The sequence below is a fragment of the Equus caballus genome, chromosome 10 (assembly GCF_041296265.1).
Source record: "Equus caballus isolate H_3958 breed thoroughbred chromosome 10, TB-T2T, whole genome shotgun sequence".
NCBI classification, from domain to species: domain Eukaryota; kingdom Metazoa; phylum Chordata; class Mammalia; order Perissodactyla; family Equidae; genus Equus; species Equus caballus.
This window is the reverse complement of record NC_091693.1, coordinates 6935410-6956419: the sequence shown is the minus strand read 5'-3', so window position 1 is coordinate 6956419 and position 21010 is coordinate 6935410. Positions and strand designations below refer to the sequence as shown.

At 59.2% G+C, this 21010-nt stretch overlaps 1 protein-coding gene across 3 annotated transcripts; it reads right to left on the bottom strand.

Moving 5' to 3' along the window:
* Nucleotides 1–297: 297 nt before the first annotated feature.
* Nucleotides 298–20066, bottom strand: KMT2B (lysine methyltransferase 2B). 3 transcript variants are annotated; one of them, XM_023649577.2, is made up of 37 exons: nucleotides 19686–20066; nucleotides 18490–18562; nucleotides 16215–18244; nucleotides 15865–15978; nucleotides 15628–15778; nucleotides 15071–15350; nucleotides 14854–14909; nucleotides 14329–14607; nucleotides 13945–14039; nucleotides 13571–13669; nucleotides 13316–13429; nucleotides 13028–13174; nucleotides 12834–12929; nucleotides 12248–12365; nucleotides 11595–11708; nucleotides 11253–11437; nucleotides 11089–11178; nucleotides 10893–10997; nucleotides 10686–10759; nucleotides 9998–10113; nucleotides 9810–9901; nucleotides 9594–9731; nucleotides 8700–8858; nucleotides 8347–8467; nucleotides 8191–8269; nucleotides 7929–8089; nucleotides 6670–6897; nucleotides 5292–6588; nucleotides 5113–5202; nucleotides 4928–5037; nucleotides 2261–2398; nucleotides 2101–2175; nucleotides 1823–2000; nucleotides 1415–1522; nucleotides 1215–1298; nucleotides 967–1096; nucleotides 298–874 (listed from the first exon to the last, which is right to left on the bottom strand). In XM_023649577.2, exons 1-37 carry the CDS (start codon nucleotides 20046–20048, stop codon nucleotides 599–601), a joined length of 8163 nt encoding a protein of 2720 aa, XP_023505345.1. In that variant the 5' UTR covers nucleotides 20049–20066; the 3' UTR covers nucleotides 298–598. The 3 variants fall into 3 exon arrangements, with proteins under 3 accessions (XP_023505345.1, XP_070078987.1, XP_070078988.1); XM_070222886.1 differs by having other exon boundaries at nucleotides 14329–14909; XM_070222887.1 differs by lacking the exon at nucleotides 18490–18562 and having other exon boundaries at nucleotides 14329–14909; nucleotides 19686–19815.
* Between the last annotated feature and the right edge of the window lie 944 nt (nucleotides 20067–21010).

The following is a 21010-nucleotide window of genomic DNA, read 5'->3' as shown; positions in this document are numbered from 1 at the left end:
ACCACACACACAAGACCAGATGTCTGCGAGCTGGTCTCTGGTGCCTCTGAGAAATATACTCCTGCTTCCCATGGGAGAGCTCAGCCCCGGGAGCCAGCTGGGTTCTGACTGGAATATGTAGAACGTTTGTTGCTCTGAAGCCTACACAGACCCCACAATTTACTTCTAATTCTGAACAGTGGCCTCTCACCTACCTTTTGAGGCTGATGGGCTTCCTTGGCTCAGGATGGGTGGGGGGCACGGAGAAACAGAAGCTCCTACCTGCCCCCGGCACCATAGAAATGGGAAGACAACCTCTCCAAACATTGACAGACTTTATTGTGGGGGGTTCCCACCAGGGATCCCACCCTCTTAAATAAAAAAGTGCATAGAAAAGAAGGGATTTAGAAACCTTTGTACAATATCTACATCCTGGGCCCCCAGGGCAGAAAGGGGGCGATTGCTGGGTGGGCTGGAGGGGTGGAGGCAGGGCCCTTGCCACCTGCATGCCCACATCCACCCTTAACATGAGGGTGGGGGTGAGATGCTCTGGGAGGGACTAGGGAGCCCCGAGGCTAGGGGCAAGATGGCAGCGGGGGCGTGGTGGGCAGCCACGGCTTCAGTTAAGGAACCGACGGCAGCGCTTGGCGCCACAGTTGCAGGGCAGCTTGTTGCTGGCATCCTCGATGGGGAACTTGTAGTCATAGGTGAGCTCCTCACCACGCAGGATGCGGCGGAGGGCAAAGATGACGATATGCTTCTGGCCCTCCACGTGGATGACTCGAGAGAAGCAGTTGGGCTCACACGAGTGGTTGATGAAGCGGGCGGCGTTGCCATGCATCGTGGCATCCACCACGTCAAAGTCATCCATACGGAACATATAGCACCCAATGCCCTACAAGGATAGGGTGGGGGCAGTCAGGTGCTCTGTTCCCATGGGCAGGCCCTGCTTCACCCACCTCATTCCCATCACCTGGTGGAGCCCACCTTCCCATCGTAGAACTTCTCCCGCTTGTCAGTCAGCACAGAGCGAATGACAATACCAGAGTACTCAATGACCATCTCGCCAGCATCGATGTTGCGCTTACAGAACAGGCCCCGCCCATGGATGGCAGATCTGCAGGGTAGGATGGGCAAGGGCGAGCTCAGGGGGCAGGGGGATGGAACCAAGGCAGCCCCACACCAGGGTGCCTGTCCATCCACCCAAGGGGCATCCTCCCCCCAACCCCACTAACCTGTAGACACCCACAGCTTCCTTGGATGTCTTCTTGAGGTGGCGAAAGCGCATGGCCATGGGCAGCTCCAGGCTGGTGGCACGTCTGGTGGGGGCAGCAGTGTCACACAGGCTGGTATCCAGGAATGACCTCTCTTGCCCCTGGTCACCCTCTTTAGGACCCTTCCAGACCACCCCCAGCATCCTGGCTGCCCTCTGTACCTGGTTGACCTGAGCTGCACCTCATCCTCTTCCTCGTCACAGGTGGCTCCCTCAGGCAGCACTCGGTGCTGGGAGGCCAGGAAGTTGAACATGTCGAAGGTGCACTTTCTGCAGGTGGGAGGGAGGGAGGGAAGGAGGGAGGTTCACAGGCATTCCTCCAACCACATGGTACCCATCTATTCTTTGGCCTGGGCCTGCTGCTGGCAGGGCAGGAGGAATACCGCTACGACTGAAGACACAGTAAAAGGGGAATGGATGGGGTTCGTTCTTCTGATGTGAACTCTAGTGCCTTGAGTGGTGGAGGGTCTTCTCCCCAGGCCTCCATCTCCAATCTGTATGGACTTGTCACACCCTCAAGAACTCGCACAGAGCTCCTCCGACCCAGGCATCATGCCCCAGCCCTCTCACCGGAGATAGACCTCGGCACGGGCTGCCCCATGAGGGTTCAGGGGTGGTTCTTCCTGGCCCTCTCCCTGCTGGTGGTAGCGGAACTTATAGTGCTGGCAGCGCTGGGCCCCGGGTAGCTGCTCTGCCAGGAAGATGACAGCATCGTGGTGGATGCCAAGGAGCCTTGCCCCACTCATTCCTGCGGAGTCAAAGGTGAGGACACACAAATCATGTCAGAGGCCCATCTTGCCCTCAGGGAGTCACCCCAGGCCCCAGAATCCCCGTGGACCCCCACTTACCACTAAAGGAGAGATGTCTAAGCCGGGCATGCCCTCGGGCCTCTTGAACCTTCTCAATCAGAGTTCTCCATGCCCCTGAGAAGAGGGCAGGTAGAGAGCAGAGTCAGGCTGGTGTTCTATGGGATACCTTCCCTCCCTGTCATTGCTACTTCCAACTCACCCTCCAAGCTCTCTGCTTCCACGCTGAACCCATCCTCACTGCTGATCTCAAAGCGCAGATGCGGGCCAGCCCGTTTCGGGGCCTGGTTCTCTTTGTCCTCTGGGGATGGAGGCTCTTCTTCAGAGCTTGAAGCCTCACCTGGTCCCAAGGAGCAGGTCAGAGTAGGTGAGGATCACCCCTCCTGGACTCAAAAGTCCCTGGTTCCCCACTACTCCCCCTTCCTCCCTGAGCACAAGGCACAGGTGCTCGGGCTGAAGGCCCGCCTCCTCCTCTAATTGCCTGGCAAACCCTATAGAACAGACATTACTTTTTTCTAAAGGGCCTGTGGTCCCTTTTCTGTAGGACTTCTTGCCTAGATGGGCAGTTCCACAGAGGCCTGGAGTGTTGTGGCTCTGCAGGACACACTTAGGGCTTACTCAAAACCAGTCTACCATAAATACCCCTCATTCTGCTGTTTCTCACACAAAATTAAAAATACTAGAGAATTAGATTTAGCACATGTATCTTTTTATATGCAGCATGTTTCTGTGAATACTACAAATATATTATTACATAGGTCCATACTCAAAGAATCAAGTATATGTACATTATGAGCTACTTGAGAGATTTCTCAGGGGCTAAAGATCTTAGAGCAGACAGGACTTGCTGATGGGAAGAGATGGCGATATGAGAGAAAGGGGGGTCAAGGACAACTCTGAGGTCTGGGGCCTAAACAACTGGAAGGATAAAACTGCCACTGACTGAGATGGTGATGATGTTGGGGTGACAAGGTTGGGGTGAAGGTCAAGAGCTCAGTTTGGGACACACTGAGTGTGAGATTCTTCTTAGAAAACCTTCCCTTGCAACTTGCTGATGGAGATGGTGAGCAGGCAGCAGGTTATAGAACCGTGGCTAGCAATCTGGGGGCTATCAGAATTAGAGCTGGGATTTGGAGCCATGAAGCTAGACAAGAGCACCTGGGAGTTGAGTGTACAGAGAGAAGTCAAGGTGAGGGCCCGGGGACATGCCAAAGTTGACAGGTTGGGGCAATGAGGAGGCAGAACCAGAGAGGTGAGGAGAAGGCTGGGGTTCCAGAAGCCAGGGAAGAAAGTGCTTCAAGGAGGGAGGGATCAGCGCACCAAATGCTGCTGCTGGCTCCCACAGGATGCGGACTGAGGACTGACTACTGTATCTGGGTGGAGTGGGGGGAACGGATGTTTGAGTGGAGCTCGCTTTAGGAGAGGTGGGGCTCACACGGCGGCATTTTCTCCCTTCACTGCTTCTCTCGGCCAACCTGCCTAAGTGCCTTCCCACCCTCAAGCAAGCCTCCAAACCTGATTCTTACTGTGTGACCCACATCATCTCCAGGCCTCAGTGTCCCTGGGTCCAGCTCTGACAACTTACGCCACCTTTTTTTAGCCTTCTTGCCTCCATCTGCTCCCTGAATATAACAGGCTGACTCCAGGGGCCTCGCCCAGGCACTCTCATTGCCTTCTTCCTCACAATGCTCCTTCCAAGCTGCAGTGTACTTGCTAATGGGAGTGTCTGTTTCCTCTACCAAAATGTGGTCTTGGTCCCTGAGTGTAGGGACCTGTCTATGATATCCTCATGCCATCTCCCACCCCCATAAGTAGCCTTTCAGTTAAGCAGTCTCAGCCTACCTCACTCCACTTCCATGCTCAGCAGCTAAGCTCCACATAATGAGAAATTCCACACATTGGGGCCACAAGAAATTTCAAGCCTTAGGCTGCTTAATTACCGGCTTACTTGGCTGCAGCCCACTCCCTCTCTCACTGTCCACATGACCAACAGAATACTGTACTTCCTTCCAGCCTCACTGAGTCCACCAGTCAAAACTGCTCCAAGTGCCCTACCCTGTGTGCTGACGTCCCTCACCTTTCCTCCACCCTCAGGAGTCTCCTAGTCCAGCCCCACCGCCATGCCTCCTGCCCCCTCTTTTTCCATCCACGAGCCCCCTTAGTCTTCATCCTGGGCTTTGCTGTCTCAGCCCTCACACCAAGCCCTCTAAGCTGCTGCCCCACCTCCTCCTCTCAGACTCTTAGCTGAGCTTTATGGCGTGATGCCTAGGTGTTGTTTTGGCTTCCTTATCAACCACTGTCGTCAATTCTGGACTCGGACACACATCTCCCCCTCCCTGTACCACCTGATCAATATGGCACACTGATCCTAGAACCCACATGCCTGGTGTCCTCTGTGGTACTGGGGCTGCTGGTTACTCCCTTCTCAGGGTCTCTTGAGACACCACTCTCCTCTGACCTCCTTCCTACAGTTCTTGTCCCTCCTCCGGGTCCTAGGTGGGCTCCATCCTCTCTGGACCTCCAAAGACTTCATCCTTAGCTTCACGAGGTACCTAACCCTCTGACCTTGGCAGACTAGGCTCTGAAGCCCTCCCTTGGGCTCTTGGGTGTGCTGGACAGGCCCTTGCAGAACACCTGTCACATCGAGCTGAAACTTCCTCTCTCTCTCTGTTTCTGCCATAGGCCATAAGCTCCCCAAGGGCATCTCCAAAATTCTAGCACCCAGACACGGGCTTGTCGTACCCAGGTAGGTACACAGTGTGCAACATTCAGTGGAGGATCCCTGAAGTGGGCCGTTCTGTATCCGTTGGTCCCCAAGCTGAGGCAAGCACAGGGAAGCAGGCAGTGAGAGGGAAAGGCCGGGCCCTACCTGAGTAGTGGTGCCACTGGGACTCAAGCAGCAGGTCAGTGGGACCATCGGGGGCTCGGGGAGGACCACCTTCTGGAAGTGGCAGCAGAGGAGACCGGTCCTGGAGGGGCCTGTGAGGAGAGACCTGTCAGAAGGGGAGAGGGAGAGGTCCCAGGGCCTCCAAGGAAAGGGGCCTGGCCACTCACCTTGGGCTTTCCTCCCCAGTCGGCTCCCCAGGATCATCCAGATCGAGAACTCCACGCACTGTGGGCGTTTTCATCCTCACTCGGCTAAACCTGGTGGTGGTGGGGGAACTGTGAGAAGGCTCAGCTGCCTTCGGCCTACCTCTCTTGCCCACCTCCATGGCCTCAGCACACTCACTCACCCGCTGCCACTAAGCCCTGGACCCTGGGGGAAATCCTCCAAGGACTCTCCATCTTCCTCCAGCCGGGGTGTCTTGCTTGGGGGAGGAGCTGGTGGGGAACGGCCAGAGAAGGTGGATACCCTCTTGACGCGGATGGCCTGGCGGGGTGGGCTGGGGGGCCCACTGCTCAACACCAGCGTCAGTGGAGGGGGGGGTGGAGGGGGGTTGGGGCGGACTACTCCCACCACTGGCAACACACTCAGCAGGGGTCCTGGGGGCAGAGTCCAGGAAGCAGGAGCCGTGGGGGGAATGGGAGGGGGCAGAGGCGGCTGCTTCACTGGGGGTGAGACAGGCTCACCCTCCCCAGCCATCTTCACAAACACTTGCCCCAGCTTGTTGACAAGGATGATTTTAGACGTGGCAGGTTTGGGGGGCTCTGGGGCAGGGCCCAGGCTCAACACCCGGACCCCTGGGGCCCCAGGGAGCCAGGCAAACGTCCGAGTGGGGTCAGCTGGGCTAGGGGGCAGGCCTTGCGGGGGCTGGCTGCCATTGGCCAGGGGAGGTGCTGGGGGGAGTGGCTCCTCTCTGGGCCCAGTACCCCCCTCCCCAGGCCCCCCTAGGTTCTTCAAAACAAAATCCACAATTTCTGACGGCAGGTCCTCAGGAGGTCGAGCCCTGTCCCCTGCAGCCCCGATGACCCCAGCCCGGCCTGCTCCCGGCCCTGAAGGAGGAGTCCCCTGGCCCCGAGGCTGCTGGACTGCCTCAGCCTCGCTGTCTGTGCCATCATCCACTCCGTCCAGCTGTTCGATGCGGGGGGCTCCAGGGAGGGCGCTGGGGGCCAGGGCAGGGCCAGACACCACAGTCACAGGGAAGTGGACGTAGCGGGGGGTGGGGCTGGCCTCCTCCTCTGAGCTGTCCTCTGGGCCCCCGTGGCTGCTTCCCATTGCCCCTGCAGCCACAATCTCTTCCTGGAAGGGCTCAGTCCCCAGCAGGCTGGCCGCAAAGTCCAGGTCAGCAGCACTCAGTCCTGACACCACCTCCATGTCCTCAAAGTCTGGGCCCAGGTCTTCAGCGGGTGGTGGAGGAGACGGGGCCCGGCCAGGGGGAGCCAGCTCCCCTGAGGTAGGTGTGAGGGCTCTAACGACTGAGGTAGGAGGGGGCACCCTGAGCTGAGGGGAAGTTCTGAGAGGGGGAGAGGCCCGCCGTGATGGTGGCAGCCTGGGGGTCAGGGGACTGGGACGACGGGAGCGTCTAGGGGGAGCTGGGAAATCTGGGTCTCCCACTGTAGGGATGTGGTGGGTCAGAGAAGACGGACTTCCTGTGGGGGGAAAGGTCATTGTCAGTCAGGTACTCGTGCCTCACCTGCCCCACCCCTCCCCGTACACTCCCAGATACTCACCGGGGGAGGGCAGGGGTCCAAAGGAGACACCCCCCAAGGGCCTCCGGGATGGTGAGTAGTTGGGCACTTTGATTCGAGCCCCCGAGAAAGAGCGGGGGACCGAAGGAGGAGCGCTGCTTGGATCTGGCCGAAGAGTGGAGTCCAGGTTCTGAACAGGCGAGTGGTGCTCAGGAGCTCCTGGGGTAAGAGCATCTGTATCTGGTGAGGGGTCCACATGATCTGGGGGCTCTAAAGAGGCCAGAGAATGACATCAGGGCTGGCAGGGGCTCTTTGTCAAAGCCTCTCCTCACATGCCCTCCCTTCTTTTGAACACACTGCACCTTCTCCGCCCTGCCCCGAACCCCGACACAGCACGCACTTGTTCCAGTCATCACCTAGCCCCCAAACTCCTTGGTGGCATCTGCAAAACCCACACACACTTGGGTCAGGGTCCCTTTCTGACCTTTCCTCCCCCATCCTTTGCCATCTCCCCTCTTCCTGGCTGCCTACTGCTCCCTCTCTGATTCAGGCCCCACAGGCCACAAGGGGCCCTGTCCTCTGTCCAGCACGGCCAGTCCTACCACTTTCTGACCTGCTCTGCACATCCCTGCCACACCAAACGCATCTGCCCCATCCTGGAGCTGGCGGCTCCCCATTACCTGGCTCCACCCAACCTGTGCAAGCTAATCTCTGCTGCTTCCTCCCAATGTTCCCTTGTTTGCAGCCAGAACGGCTCCACCCTCCTCCCCTCTCTATTCCATGTCACACTCCAACCTGGAACACACCCTTTACTCACAAACACAATGCCAGCTTCTTCCTCCTCTCATTAAGTCCAAATGGCCTCTCCCCCTTTACCAGTCTCCAAGCCCATTCTTTGCTCTGTGCTACCCAGCTCTTAGCTCCATCCCTCAGTAGCAGCATGGCTGTGAGGGTGCCAGTTTGGGAACTGAGCAGATCCAGGTTCAAGTCCTGGCTCTACCACTACATTACCGTGGAGAGCAACTGCTCTTTCGAGGTGCAGTACAGCGTGACTTGTACCTTCCTCAGGAGGCTGTGGGGAGCGTTACATAAGCATGTGCCCCAAGTCAGGTGGCCGAAAATACTTCTTAACTTGTCCAGCAGTTACCACTCACCCCCCCATAAGCAGGCAGCACAGTGCTCTCGCCTCAATTCCTATGAAACGCTGAGCACAGCCCCTGGCACATAATGCACAGCCATTAAGTTCTTTGATAGTGCCTTTACAACAAATGGAAGAAAATAAGGCAGTTCCAAGGGCAGACCTGATGAAGGGGCAGGGCTGTGCACAATGGTCTGGTTCTCCTCCGCTGCCTCCAGGTGAACCGGCTCTTCCCTCGGCCCCCATGGCCGATACTCCAGTATTCGGCACCGATACCAGCAGCGCCGCCGAGCATCCACCGTGCTCCAGTACAGACGGGAGCACCTGTTAGGTGGGCGTGTGAGACAGGAGGGTCAGGATAATTTGGGAAAGGGGACCCAGTCCTGAAGTCCTCCAACCCTACCAATTACCCCTGGGCTGCTCACTGGTAGCCAACGGGAAAGAGCCGTCCCTCGCAGTCCGAGAGATCAGACAGAGTACCCAAGGAGTCAATTCGGATGGAGCCTGTGGTGCAGAGAAGAGGTCAGGAGGGTGGGGCCAGGGAAGGTCAGGAAGACCAGGGTAGACAGCAAGTGGCTTACCAATGAGCACATTGATGGCATCAGGTTCGAGTCCCGTCAAGAATTTTCGTTTGAAGTTGATGCCCTCAAAGTCTACGTAGACTCGGCGGAGAACATCAAAACCATCAGGGGTCACGATCTCCTGGGAGATGGGTGGCAAATGGGGTGCTGGATTGGTGGGGGTTGGGGGGACGCAAGGGAAGGCTCTTTAGGCAGGGGCTAGAGAGGTGGGGGCTTGGCTAAAGAACTTGGGGAGAACAAGGAGACACTGAGAGGCAGCAGGGCCAGGCCAGGCCTGAGGGGCTGCAGGGGTCCCTGATTGGAAGGGGAAGAGAGTGCAGTGGGGAGCTGTCTCCCTCACAGGTCTAGCCAACCTTGCCATCCAGCAGGTCTGTGTGTTTCTGGCAGAAAACTTTCTTGTCATCCTGGAAGATGCAGTAGCTGGCCCGGGCACACATGAAGTGGAAGTTGCTGAGGCAGGAGGAAAGGCAGCATCCCACCGTGGCTCCAGGCTTCAGGCAGAGCTCACAGCGCTGCGGGTGGAAGGGGCTGCTAAGGGGAGAAGCCAGTGACTGGGGCCAGGGCCTGACGCTTAGCATCGCTGTCCTGAGACTCTCCTTGGGTCCCTGTCAAGCCCAGCACCTTGCACAGAAAGGCACTCACCAACATAACCTCTTCCCTAGCTGCATCCAGGACCAGGTTCACATCAGAACTACTTAAGAGTTTTTGAAGCAGTGTTGCAGTAGGGAGAAAAATAACAGCTAACACTTACTAAGCGGCACTTACCATCTGCCTCGCAACATTCTCATGTGGAACCTGCACTATTTCGTTTACTCCTCACATCCACCCCTGTGGCCGGTAACTCCATCCTCCCACCTCCTGACGGTGAGCTTGAGGCATTCTACAGTTCCTGACCCAGCGGCCACACTGTAGGGGGGGCTCTAACCCAGGCAATACCTCACCTCACGGGACGCAGGAAGAGCTAAATGCCATCCTGTCTGGAGAGCCTCTGCACAGGTTCAATCAATAGGAGGTCTTCTAACTTTTAGTCTGCCTGGCTTTAGGCCCAGATTATGGCCCAAGGGCACAAATAGGAAAAAAGCCTCTATCATTGCAGCACCAGATTCCTGGGACAACTGAAAAAAGTACCTAGGACCCGCAGGAAAGGACATGCTGGGGTAGAGACTTTGAAACAAGAGCTGTCTCCACTAGGAGGGGCCCTACCCAAGACCCCGAGGGCTGCCCACCCTCCAGGCCCATGCCCTCACCATCTGCCTTCCTCGAGCCACAGCAGCGTGTACATTCTTAAGGGAACCATCGTTTTCCTCAAATACTTCAGCTGACCAAATGGCACAGTTGACATGTGTCCACTCATTCTGCCCGATGTACAGAAGCCGCCCCGCCTCCTGGGGCAGAAGAGTGGCGTGAGGGGAGGACCCAAGGACCAGGCCCCACCACCTGGGGCTTCATGCAGTAGCCCTCACCTTTGAGTCCGCGTCTCCATATTTGAGGCAGAGTGCACACTGACGGGGGTCCTCCAGGTGTGAGAAAGCAGCTGGATCCTTGCCCTGGAAAGCTAGAAGGTGTGTGGGAAGGGATGTTCAAGAATCAGGACCCGGAGCCTGGTCCACAAACTCAGGGGCTCTGGCTTCCAGCCCCTACTTCCAAATACCTGCTGAGGGGTCCCCCGGAGGCTGCCCTGATTCTGGAGTCTCTGGTTCCTGCTGCCTCCATTGAGCGTAGACATGGTCCAGGGAGGGGGGCAACACAGCATTGGGAAGGACTCCACTGTGGACAGGAAGGATGAGCATCTGACACATCTAACAAGAGTGGCTGGACTGGGGCCCACCCACAATCTCAGCCTAAACATGCCATGACACCCTTTGTTTTCTCTCCACGTAGCATTTTTCTCAGTCTCCAGAACAAGCCAGGTGCTCTTATGCCACCTGTGATACACGAGATACTGTTTCTCATGCCTGGAATCCTCTTCCTCCACATCTCAGCTCGGATGTCATCTCTTCTGGGAAGTCTTAGGCCCCAGGCTCCAGCAAGCACCTCCTCTGGACTCCCACAGCCCCCTGGGCTTCCCCATCACTACCCTGACAGTCTGGGTCATCAGTGCCTGCCCAGCTCCCCAAAACTGGCTTGCTCAAAGTAGAAACAGAGTGAGAGCTAACTATACAACCTGGTCTTTGCTAATCTGGAACTGCTGGGGACTCTCATCCTGGTTCCACCCCCGCCAATCCCAGACCCTGACTCTGCTCTTCATCTAGTCTCAGCCCAGCCTGACTCTGGATTCCCAGGTGCCCTGGCCTTTGCCCTCACTCCCTGGTCCCCTCCTGCTACCCAGCCTTGCTCACTTTGGCAGCCGGGTACTCCGTCGCCAGTACTTGGGGTCGTGGGCGTCGAACCAGCCGAACGCAGACTCTAGCAGCTGGGAAGTGGGTTAACAGGATGAGAAGGACTGGCTTCCCCAGGAAAGCTGGCAGGGGCAGGGTCTGGAGAATCCACTCTCTCCTCCCCACGACCACTCAAGCCACCCTAGAGGCATCCCCCAAAGAGCTCACCTTCAGTAGGAGCCCCTTTGTCTGGCCTCCAGCCCGACGCTCTGGGGTCTCCCCTTCTTCTGAGTGTCTCATCAGGATGCCCACCACGTCCTCCATAAAGCTGTGCTGTAAGGGGGTTTGTCAGGATCCAGGCCCCTACCTCAACCCTGGCCCTCTGTTCCTGGCACCCACCTTTTCCTCTCAGTATCCCACTCACCACGGACTTGTAGTGGCCTTCCTCAAAGCGCTGACTCACGGCTTGCAGATCGCAGGGCCCTGGGTGCAGCTGCTTTCCATCCTGCCCACACTGCAGAGAGGGGAAGTTAGCAAGGCTGGTGCTGGGCCTGGCCCCACCCCAACCTGCCGCCCGAGCCCCCAGACCTGGGTGCACAGCAGCAGTGGGCCCGCCACCTTGGAGCTCAGCAGGCCCTGAAGCACCTGGCGCAGGCCCCCCTGCAGGGCCCCACTCAGGGCCTCTCGCCAGCGTGGGTGCGTGGCCCCAGCACACGGTCCACAGGTGTATAGCACCGAGTCTGGTAGCCCCGAAAGGATCTCATAGTCTTCATCTAGAACAGGCCAGAGCAGGAAAGGAGAGAATGGTCTGGGAGCATGTGAGGACTCTCAGTAGCCCATAGATCACCTGTCCTCTGAGGGCCTGGGGTGGGGGGTAGGACAGGGATCCCCACAGGGCAGAGATCGAACTCCAGGGATCCACTCACTCACCTGAAAGTCCCTCGCACTTGGCATGCACCCAGTGGTCACACTGTGCGCACTGCATCATCTTGCTCTCATAGTCGTTGTCTTCATAGCAGCGTGTGCAGATTGGGCAGTAGTTTCCTGGAGGAAGAAGGAAAAAGAAAGCAAGTCAAGTGGGGCTGGGGCCACTACCTGCCCTCAGAGTCCCTATCAGGGCCTGCCAGCCCTTGATGGCTGCATGGGCTGCCTCCATTATGCCCCATCTTGGGTCCCTACTATTCCCACAAAGCTGGCTGAGGACAACGCTTCTTTACCAACCCTGTAGCCCTAACACCTCACAGACAATAGGGTTTTGCTAAACATGCTGCCTGAATAAATATGGAAAGCCCAGGCTTTCAAAGTGCTCATTGGAGACCTGAGGTTCCAGGAGGCATCTCAGGGGCCACCATGAGGTGGGGTCCCAGGCCCTCCAATGCCACTGCCCACAGTAGACACAGGTGGGGCTGTGTCCCTCTATGTAAGGGACCGATGGGCTTCTGTGGAAGAGGACCCTGAACAGAAAGAAAGGTTCCATGGCTAGAAGAGGGGGTAATCCACAAGAAAAGAGCATCTGTCTGTCTAGGAGCCTGGCCCATTCCCCGGTGGCCCCTCAGGGCCCAGGTCCCCTGCCAGGTCCCCACCTTTCTCAAAGAGCTGGGTGCACCTGGGGCAGAGGCTGTAATCTCCAGACCACTCGACGTCCCAGTTCTTGCCTGGAGTCGCCCCACAGCTCTTACAGCGCACGCAGGCTGAGCAGATCTGGGGGGGCAGGGCCACGTTAGGGGGAGTGCCAGGCACCAGGCTGGAGCAGTGTGAGGGGGGATGGGCAAAGAGGAGTAGACGGTAGGCAGGAGACAGATGAGGAAGAGTGAGTAAGAGGAGAAAAGGTGTGGGGAGAGATGAGAAAGTGGAGGAGGGAGAGGAAGAGAATCAGAGCAGGAGAGGAATGAAGTGAGCAGACTGGCAGAGGGACACAGGGAGGAGAGGACGTTAGGCTTGAGCAGGGGATTGTGCCCAGGACGATGGCATCCATGAGCCCCTGAAGCTGTTAGTAAAAATTCTCCATGTAAATTGTGTCCACGAAATTTTGAAAAGAACACCTTATGTTTAACAAGCTCTCTAAGGACCTCCAGCTCCCCCTCCTCATGAGAACGCTGGCCTGAGCAGGTCTAGGGTGTGGTGGCATGAGGTAGAGCTCACAAGCAGGCACGTGGCCTTGTCTCTCACCCAGTGGCGCCGTTTGCGTGTGGCCCGGGTTGGGTAGCTGGGCCCCAGGCAGGCTGGGTGGTAAGCGTGGCGGCAGCGCTCACACTCCAGGAGGTGCTGTTGGATGAGAAAGAGAGATAGCAATGCAGAACCTACTGGAATAGGAATACTCTTCTCTTCCACGCCGCCACCAGCCCCATGGCCCGTGCCCAAACCTTGGAGCCTCGGCCTTTGCGCCCACAGACATGGCAGAACTTGCAGCGGCGGCAGCACCAGGTGTCATGATGTTGGGGCAGGGGCCGCTCTGCCTCCTCCAGGCAGAATGGGTGGAAAGGGTCACAGCACACTTGGCAGAACACCAACTGGGGGTGGGAAGAGTGAATGATGGGCACAGCGTGAGACCAGGAAGCCAGGGAATAAGACTCTGCTGAGAGGGCCCAAGAAATCAGGCAATAAGGGCCAGTGAAGACTTGTGGGGCTGTGAAAAAATGCAGGTATCCAACCTCATGCAGGCCTTTGCTGGCACACAGCAAGCACACCATCGGTGGGCCCCCTGGCACAGAGGTGAGCACACTTAGGCCGCCCATCAGCCACACGTTCTCCAGGTCACAATCCTCCTGAGGGAAGAGAGGACACGGGATCAGAGAGCAGCCAAGAACAGAAGCCAGATCCATCCTTAAAGCCCTGTCTTCTTGGGAACAATCAATAAGTTTCTTCCAATCACAGTTGCTACCCACCCCGACCCCTCAATGCCATACCTTAAAGTCCACACGGACCCGGTGCACACCATCAGGGGACTTCTGTTTTCCAGTCCAGCCATTGGGGAAAGAAGCAAAGGGGCCAGGAGCCAAAGCATCCTAGGGAGGATGGTGGTGGTCAGAAGGCTGCCAGCCCTACCCTTGGCAGACTTGTTTCCTCACTGCCCTCGCTCCCAGCCTGCCCAACCCTAGCTTTTGCCCAGATCCTTTGCCTTCCAGGACAGGCCTGCCTCACCCCTCAGGGCCTGTCTTCTGGTGTGCACACACCACGGCACTCAGGTGAGCAGGTTACCCTGACTTGCCAGGAAGCTCCTGGAGGGCGGGAGCCATGCCTTCCACAGGGCTCAGGGTTCTTGGTGTGGGGCCATGCTGACCTTGTCCAGGCGCCTTCGGGCCTTGAGCTGCAACACAGGCTGCAGGGTGGGTTTGCGGGGCCGGCTCTGCTCCTCAGGTTCTGGCACTGGCAGCTCTAGGCAGGACACATGAGCAGTGAGGTTCCCCCTCTTCAACAACTCCCAAATATTACCTGGTCCCCAGGGCCTTCTTGAACTAACCAAGGTCCGTTAGGATGACTCTTAGGCCTTGCTCAAAAAGCTACTGAAAACCTCACACACCAGCTCTCCCTGTCTACCTAAAACTACGTTCTTCTCTGCACTCAGCTACTTTCTCCAGCATACTGATAGAGCCCTGGGTCTGGGGTCCCTTCCATGCAAAAGACGCAGGACTGACTGACAGAAGTAGCAACAAGCAATTCGCACCATTCTCTCGAGGGGTCCGACGCCGGGGAGCAGGGGGACCCCCGGGGTCCGAGTCGTCCGAGTCCTCGAAGATATCATAGGAGGGTCGCTGTTTGACGCAGCGCCGGGCTGACTTGCGCTGCAGTAGGAGGGAGTCCTGCTCCTCCGGCCCTGGGGGGGCCACCACCTCCTCCCGGGGCCCCCCAGCTCCCGCCCCCCGGCGTGGGCCTGGAGGACCAGGGGAGGCCTCAGGAGATTCATCGGAATCCCAGGGCAACAGCGTCTTCACTATCGTCCGGCCTGTGGGAACAGGGGACTTGGTAGGATCTGAGCTCAGCCAGGGACATGGGACATCGGGATGGAGAAAAGCCAGAAAAAAGTGGGGCAGAAGAGAACAAGTATGGGAGAAACCAAAGCACACGATGGAAAAGATGACAAGGATGGTGGACTGCAAAGACAAGGGGAGATGAGCAAAGAGAGCATGGTTTCCCCATACCAAGAATCTAAACAAGGCTGTATAAAGAAACGCTCCGCAAACCTCGTTACCTTTTTTAGCCAGCCGTTCCATCTTCCGAGCCTCTATCTTGTCGCACTTCCGGTATCTGGGGAGGGGAGCAGCACGTCACCAGGGTAAGGGACTGGTGGTCTGGGGGAAGAGAGGAAGCTCTCCACAAGGATGCCAATCCCACTGCTCTGGCAAGACAGGAGGCCTGGGTGACTGACAACCATGGGTGGGAATGGAAGCTGCACCCCAGCTACTCACACACAGCACTGCTTCTTGGTGTTGGGGCCTCCAAACTTGGGCTTGTCCAGGCAGTTGACACAAGACCCACAGTCCTGCACACGCAGGCAGCCCCGACACTGTCCACACCGTGCCATCCGCATCTTCTTGCCATGATGGGAGGGCAGAGAGCGCCGGGGTGTATGGGCCAGGGTCCCTGCGGACCCTGCAGGCTCTGAGTCTCCCCCAGCCCCTGCTGACTCCACCTTTCCCCGCCGGGACCGTGACGGGACACTCTCGGTCTCAGATGCTGATGAAGTATCTAGTGCAGCGGAGAGGAGGGGATGGAGCCTCGAAGACACCTGCCCTTCTACCTCACTTCCCTCTTCTCCCCTAGATTCCATTCAATCAGCCCGCTGGCCCCTACTTTCCCATATTGCTCAGGTTCCAGGTGCCCCCAAACCTGCTCTAAGACCTCGCACTTCAATCCCCTTGTCACCTAGCCCCAAGCACCCACTCTGCTCTCATTCTCCTAGGCATTCGCCGGCCCCCGAACTTGACACAGCTGTCAAATCTCCCCACAACACACCCACCCCTACCCTCTGTTGCGAGGTCCTGCCGATCCCGGAGAGGGAGAGCACTCAGGCGGGGGACGTCTTCAGGCACCATGGCCCGGGCCTGCCCCAGGGCCACAGCAGCATGACGGCAGACGTGTTTGATGCGGGGACCTTGCACGGGGGACTCAGGGCCCTGGGGGAGAGAAACCACGTGTGGCTAGCTGCCCCTTGTGCTCCTGCAACCAGCCTTCCTCAGACAGCCCTCCTCCCATTCCATACCGATGGTCTCTCTCTCTTAATTTCCACTGATTCATCTTCAGACCTGACAGCAGCTCTATCTGAGATCTGCTTGACAGTCCCCATGACCTCCTCCATCTGCCCTCCAGGGCTTGGCTAGGGGGGAATAAACAGGGTCAGAGGCTAGAAAGTGAGGAATAATGGGCTGGGGGAGTACCATGGGGGAGGGAAGGGGCCAGGAAAGGAACACAGGAAGCTGAGGGACGGGAGAAGAACTGGCTCTGAGGGTTCCCTGCAGGGCTGGGGGCTCTAGGGAGGAGAAGCTTAAGGGGCTGCAGAGAATCGAGGCTGGATGACTCGGTGCAGGGGCCTGGCCAATGCACCACGCTCACCGGCATCAGAGAAGCCACCTTCTGCTGCTGCTGCTGGTCGATCTTGAATAGCTGCACCTTGGCTCTCTTGAGGAGGCTGAACATTTTCTCCTCCACACCAGACAGTGGTAAGGAACCCAGACCTGCAATCCGGGGCTTCTCCAGGGGTGATGGCTGCTGTGGTGGTGGCGGTGGCTGCAGCTGTAACTGTGGCTGCAGTTGTGGCTGCTGGGGTGGTAATGCCTGGGGCAGCAGCTGGGTTTGCAAGGCCTGCAGGGGCTGCTGTAGCTGAGCCTGAGGCTGCTGCCCATTGCTCGGAGTTGGAACCGCAGGAGGGGGCACCTCAGCCTTAACAGTAGTGGCAACCACCGGGGCGAATCGAGGCAGACTGAGGTGGTTGGTACGGCCCGCTGCCCGTGGCTCAGGCTCAGCTGGAGAATCATCAGCGGGAGGAGGCTCTGGCTCAGGGGCTTCAGGGGCCCCAAGAGGAGGAGTAGTAAGCACCGATTCGTAGATCTTCAGGTGGGCTTCGCTTGGGGTAAACTGAGGGGCCCGAAGGAGCAGGGGCCTCCGGGATGGAGTGACAGGGGCAGGAGGTGGGGGTGGGGCTGGTGGAGGGGCTGGGGGAGGAGGGGGCAGCTCCCGGGTCAGTGAAGTCCAGCGAAATGTGGGTTCCCTCAGGATGGACCGTCTCTTCTCAGGGAGTGGCACTGGGGTAGATGGGGGAGTTGGGGCATGAGGTGGAGAGGGGGCTGGTGATGGTTCCTGGGGGGCAAGTGGGGAGACGGCAACGGGAGGCCGCAGAGTAGGTGAGACCTCCACCTTTAGGGGTTTGGGGGGATCTTCATCCATAAATCGCCGGGGTGTCTTGATGACACGGGAAGAGCGGGCACTCACCACAGGCATAATAAACTGCCGGATATTCTTCAGGAAGGTGGTACTTTTGGGGGCCACAGTGGGGCTGTCTTCCAGAGAGCCTCCTGTGGTGGTGGTGCTGGGAGCTGGAGTGGGAGGAGAGGTGCCCTCCGGCCCTGCTCGAGCAGCTTCCCGCTCTGCCCGCTGGCTGGGAGTCAGGGGAGGCCGGCCCCTCTTCCTGGAGCATGTAGCTGGGACCACAGGAGGAGGGGATTCCTCCTGCTCCTCTGGGGCAGGAGGTGGTGGAGGGGATGGTGGGGGTGGAGGGGACACTGGGGGTGGGGGAGGGCAAAGTGGGGATGGAGGAGATGTTGAGGCGGGTGGGAGGGGTGGAGGAGGTGGAGGGGCTGGAGGAGTCAGGGGTGGTGATGGCAGCTTTGCCTCTTCCTTTTCCTCAGCTACGCTCTCCTCTTCCTCAGCTACAGCTTTCTCTTCCTTCTCTTCCCCCTCCTCCTCGTCTTTCTCCTCTTCTTTCTCCTCCTCTCCCTTTTCCTCCAGCTTCTGCTCCTTCTTCCAGCAGGGGCCCTCTCCCTGTTCAGACCCAATTCTTCCTTGGGGGGCATCCTGCCAGCTTTCTTCATGTGGATCTTGACCCTGACCTGATTCAAGTCCCAAGGACAACTGTCCCATCTTCACTTTTTTGGCCTTTGAAACAAACTTGATCACGAAGGGGAGCCCTCCTCGGCCTCGGCCCCTGCCTCCACGACCTCCTCGCCCAGACTGTCCTCCACGCTTGGGGGTCCCAGGTCCTGGGCCGGGCCCCTCCTTGCACTTCCAGCTGCCAGTTCGGTGTTTTACTGGAACCACAGGAGGTGGTGGCTCAGGTTTGGGGATTGTCACAGCTGCTTCTGCCACCACTACTGCTTGCTGCTTTTTCCTGCAGGGGCCTGCTGGCCGTCCTGGGGGCCGTCCCCGAGACCGACGGGGAGTGGAGGGCTCGCATGCCCGGCTCCGGGGAGCTGGGGGTGCCTGGGCCCGCCGGAGAAGTTCAGTCAGTGCCTGCACCATCCGTTCCGTGCCCTCCTCACCCCGTTTCCGGGCAGGAGTCTTTGGGGGGGTAGGAGCCACATCTGCTAGGCGAGGAGGCGGAAGGGGGGTCGTCTTATGCTTGCGGCCCCGACCTCGGGGGGCTCGACCTAAAAGGAGAATAGGTGTGGGGAGATGGGTCAAGCTAGCCCTGCAGACTGAGGAAGGCACTCCAGGAGGGCAGGGACTAAGTCTTACTTGTCTGTTTCCCCCACAGCCCAGCCTAACTTGGGCTCTGAACACAGAACACACTCGGTAACTGATGGAGACTCTAGTGGAACAGGGAAGAGCTGACACGAGGAGTGAGAATAACATTCCTGTAAAACTATACAGGTAGAGTTTCCCCATCACTCACCTCGCTGGGATCGGAGCGCAGAGCGCAGGGAACTGGGGGCCACATCTTCATCTGAATGAAAACCCTGAAACTCCTGATTTAGGGGACCAGGGGTGGAGGGGAGAAACAGCAGTCAGTGCCAAAGCCCTCTTGCCACCTGAGACTCAGGTATTGAGGAATCTCCCCAGCTTCCCCCCTAACGTACCCCTGCCTATTTACAAAAGAACTACAAAGACAGGATGGTGAAGGGAGTAGCAGACAGGGTTTCTCCCTAAGGACGGAGGCACAGGGCACTGTGAACCCCTACTCCTGTGCCAGACCACAGCAACACTGCCAGCAGGTTCGCTGGCTCAGAAGGGAACAGCATAGTGTCTTCTCAGGCCAAGCAGTAGGCTACCCTTAAAGTGCCTCATGCTCCAACTCAGACAAGTGGGGCCTCCGTTTACACTCTCTCGGGCTGTAGTTTTTTTTCTTAAATAAAGATGGGAATAGAGGCACCCAAGCAGGCTCTGTTTGTGTGTGTATCAAATGGTTTATCATGTTAGGATCCACCCTGAGCCCTCATGTGGCTACAAACTGTCCTAAGTAATACAACCCACACCTTCCTGCCTTTTCTGAGAGGCTGGGGATAAATCCTGAGCTGAACTCCGACCAGCTGGAGTGCCCAGTCTCAGCCTTCGTTCCATTTCTCTTCGACCTGTGCCCCCAAGAGGAGGCTGTCCACCACTCTCTCCTCTCTTCACTTTAGGTCAGAAGAGGAATTGGGGCACTGATAAAACTAGGGATGTGGCAGAGGCTACGAGGCCGGGCGGGGCAGCCTACAGGTGAGTGCCCAGAGCCCTGCCTGGGTCCACTAAAGCCACGCTGTCCTGTCAACCACCACTGGTTGGGCATGCAGTCCCCAGAGCCTCCTCGTCCACCTCTACAGCCTTCGCCTTGCCAACTACCAAGAAGGATCAGCCAGGACTCTTCCGCAGCACCCGTCTCGGGCCCCAGCGCCCAGCTGCAGCCCGGGCTTCTCTATCCACTTTCCGAGGCCCCTTCCACCGACAGCTCCGTGCAATCTACCTCCTCCCATGCCTATTGCCAGGGTCTCTTCCCTCCGCAGGGGCCCTGAGGACCCCGCTTCGCCACGCCACCCCTCGGGGCCACCCAGACCCCTGCAAGCCCCCGGCCTCTGCCCCGCCCGGCGCTGGGGACGCCTCCGACTGCCTCACCTCATCGTCGGATTCCCCGTCACTGCTCTCCTCCTCCGGCATGCAGCCCCGGCTCGGGCCCCAGCCCCGGCCCCGGCCCCGGCCCCTGCCCCGCTGGACGCGCGGGCCGGCCCACAGGCGGCGGAGCCGGCGCAGGCCCCGGCGGAGCCCCAGCAAACGGAGCAGGGCCGTGTCCTCCCCAGGCTCGGCTCCGCCTGGCCCCGCCGCGCCGGCGCCGCGCCGCAGAGCTACCCGCACTCTCTCGGCCCCGCTGCCCCGTCCGCCGCGGCCCCCGCCCCCGCCGGGGCCCCGCGGCCGGCCCGGGAAGCGGCCCCGCGCGGAGCCAGGCCCGGGGCAACTGCCGCCGCCCGCCGCCGCCGCCATCTTGGCACCGTGAGAGGGGCCGGGGAGGCGGGGGGAGGGGCGGCCCGTGCGCAGGGCCGGGGGGAGGGGAGGGAGAGGAGGGGCGGGGCGGCTCACTCACGACAACAACCAGCGCCGCCGCGGGGTCGGCGGGAGCCGGGGGCTGGGCCGGCCACGCGCGGGGCACCACGGGAGCCGGAGTCCCGGGCAGGTCGGCCCTCACCCCGAGACCGCGCCTGAAGTGCATAGACCCCCGCGACGCGGCCGGAGAGGGGTGAAGCGCAGGGCCCTCGGGGAAATGTAGTCCAGGCACCTCGCTCCTTCCGCCGGGAGCTAGGGCCGCGAGACCTGGGACTCTGGGGTCCCGACCCAACCCAGAAAGCCATCCCCCACCGGCCGCTGGGAGGTGTGGTTCTCGCCCCAGACCCCTCCCATTGTTCTTGTCGAGGCCACCGGCCCGCTTGAACTACCACTCCCAGGGTGCAGTGAGCTTCGGACCCTGGGAGCCCCGGAGACACTGGGAAATGAAGTTTGCCGCTGCAGGAGGCGTGGGCTGGGGAAGGGGCAACGGCAAAGGGTTAGTCTCAGTTCGAGGCGTGACCCGGAGGCCGTTTAGCACAGTGTGGAGGGAAGATGCCGGAGAGGCCGCAGCCTTGCAGCACTTGTGCTGAAGGAGAGAAGGCAGGTGGCCGAAAGCAGGGCGGAGCACGCATTCCTCTCGACCCCGGGGCACAGGGCTCGGGCTGACTCAGACTCCGTGCGCTGTTGCTTGCTGTGGAAGGGGCGAGCAACTTGGCTTCCCACAGCCTCCCTTCACAGGGCTTGCTGCTAAGGCAGCCTGGACACCGATCCCTCGCGGCCTGCTGCCTCCCGGGTAGGACCGACCCCCAGGAGATGGAGGAGGCGGCCACTGCGCCGAACAGCGGACGCACGGCCACCAGGGGCCGCTACAGGACCAGGGGCAAGGCTGGCCACTCCCCGGC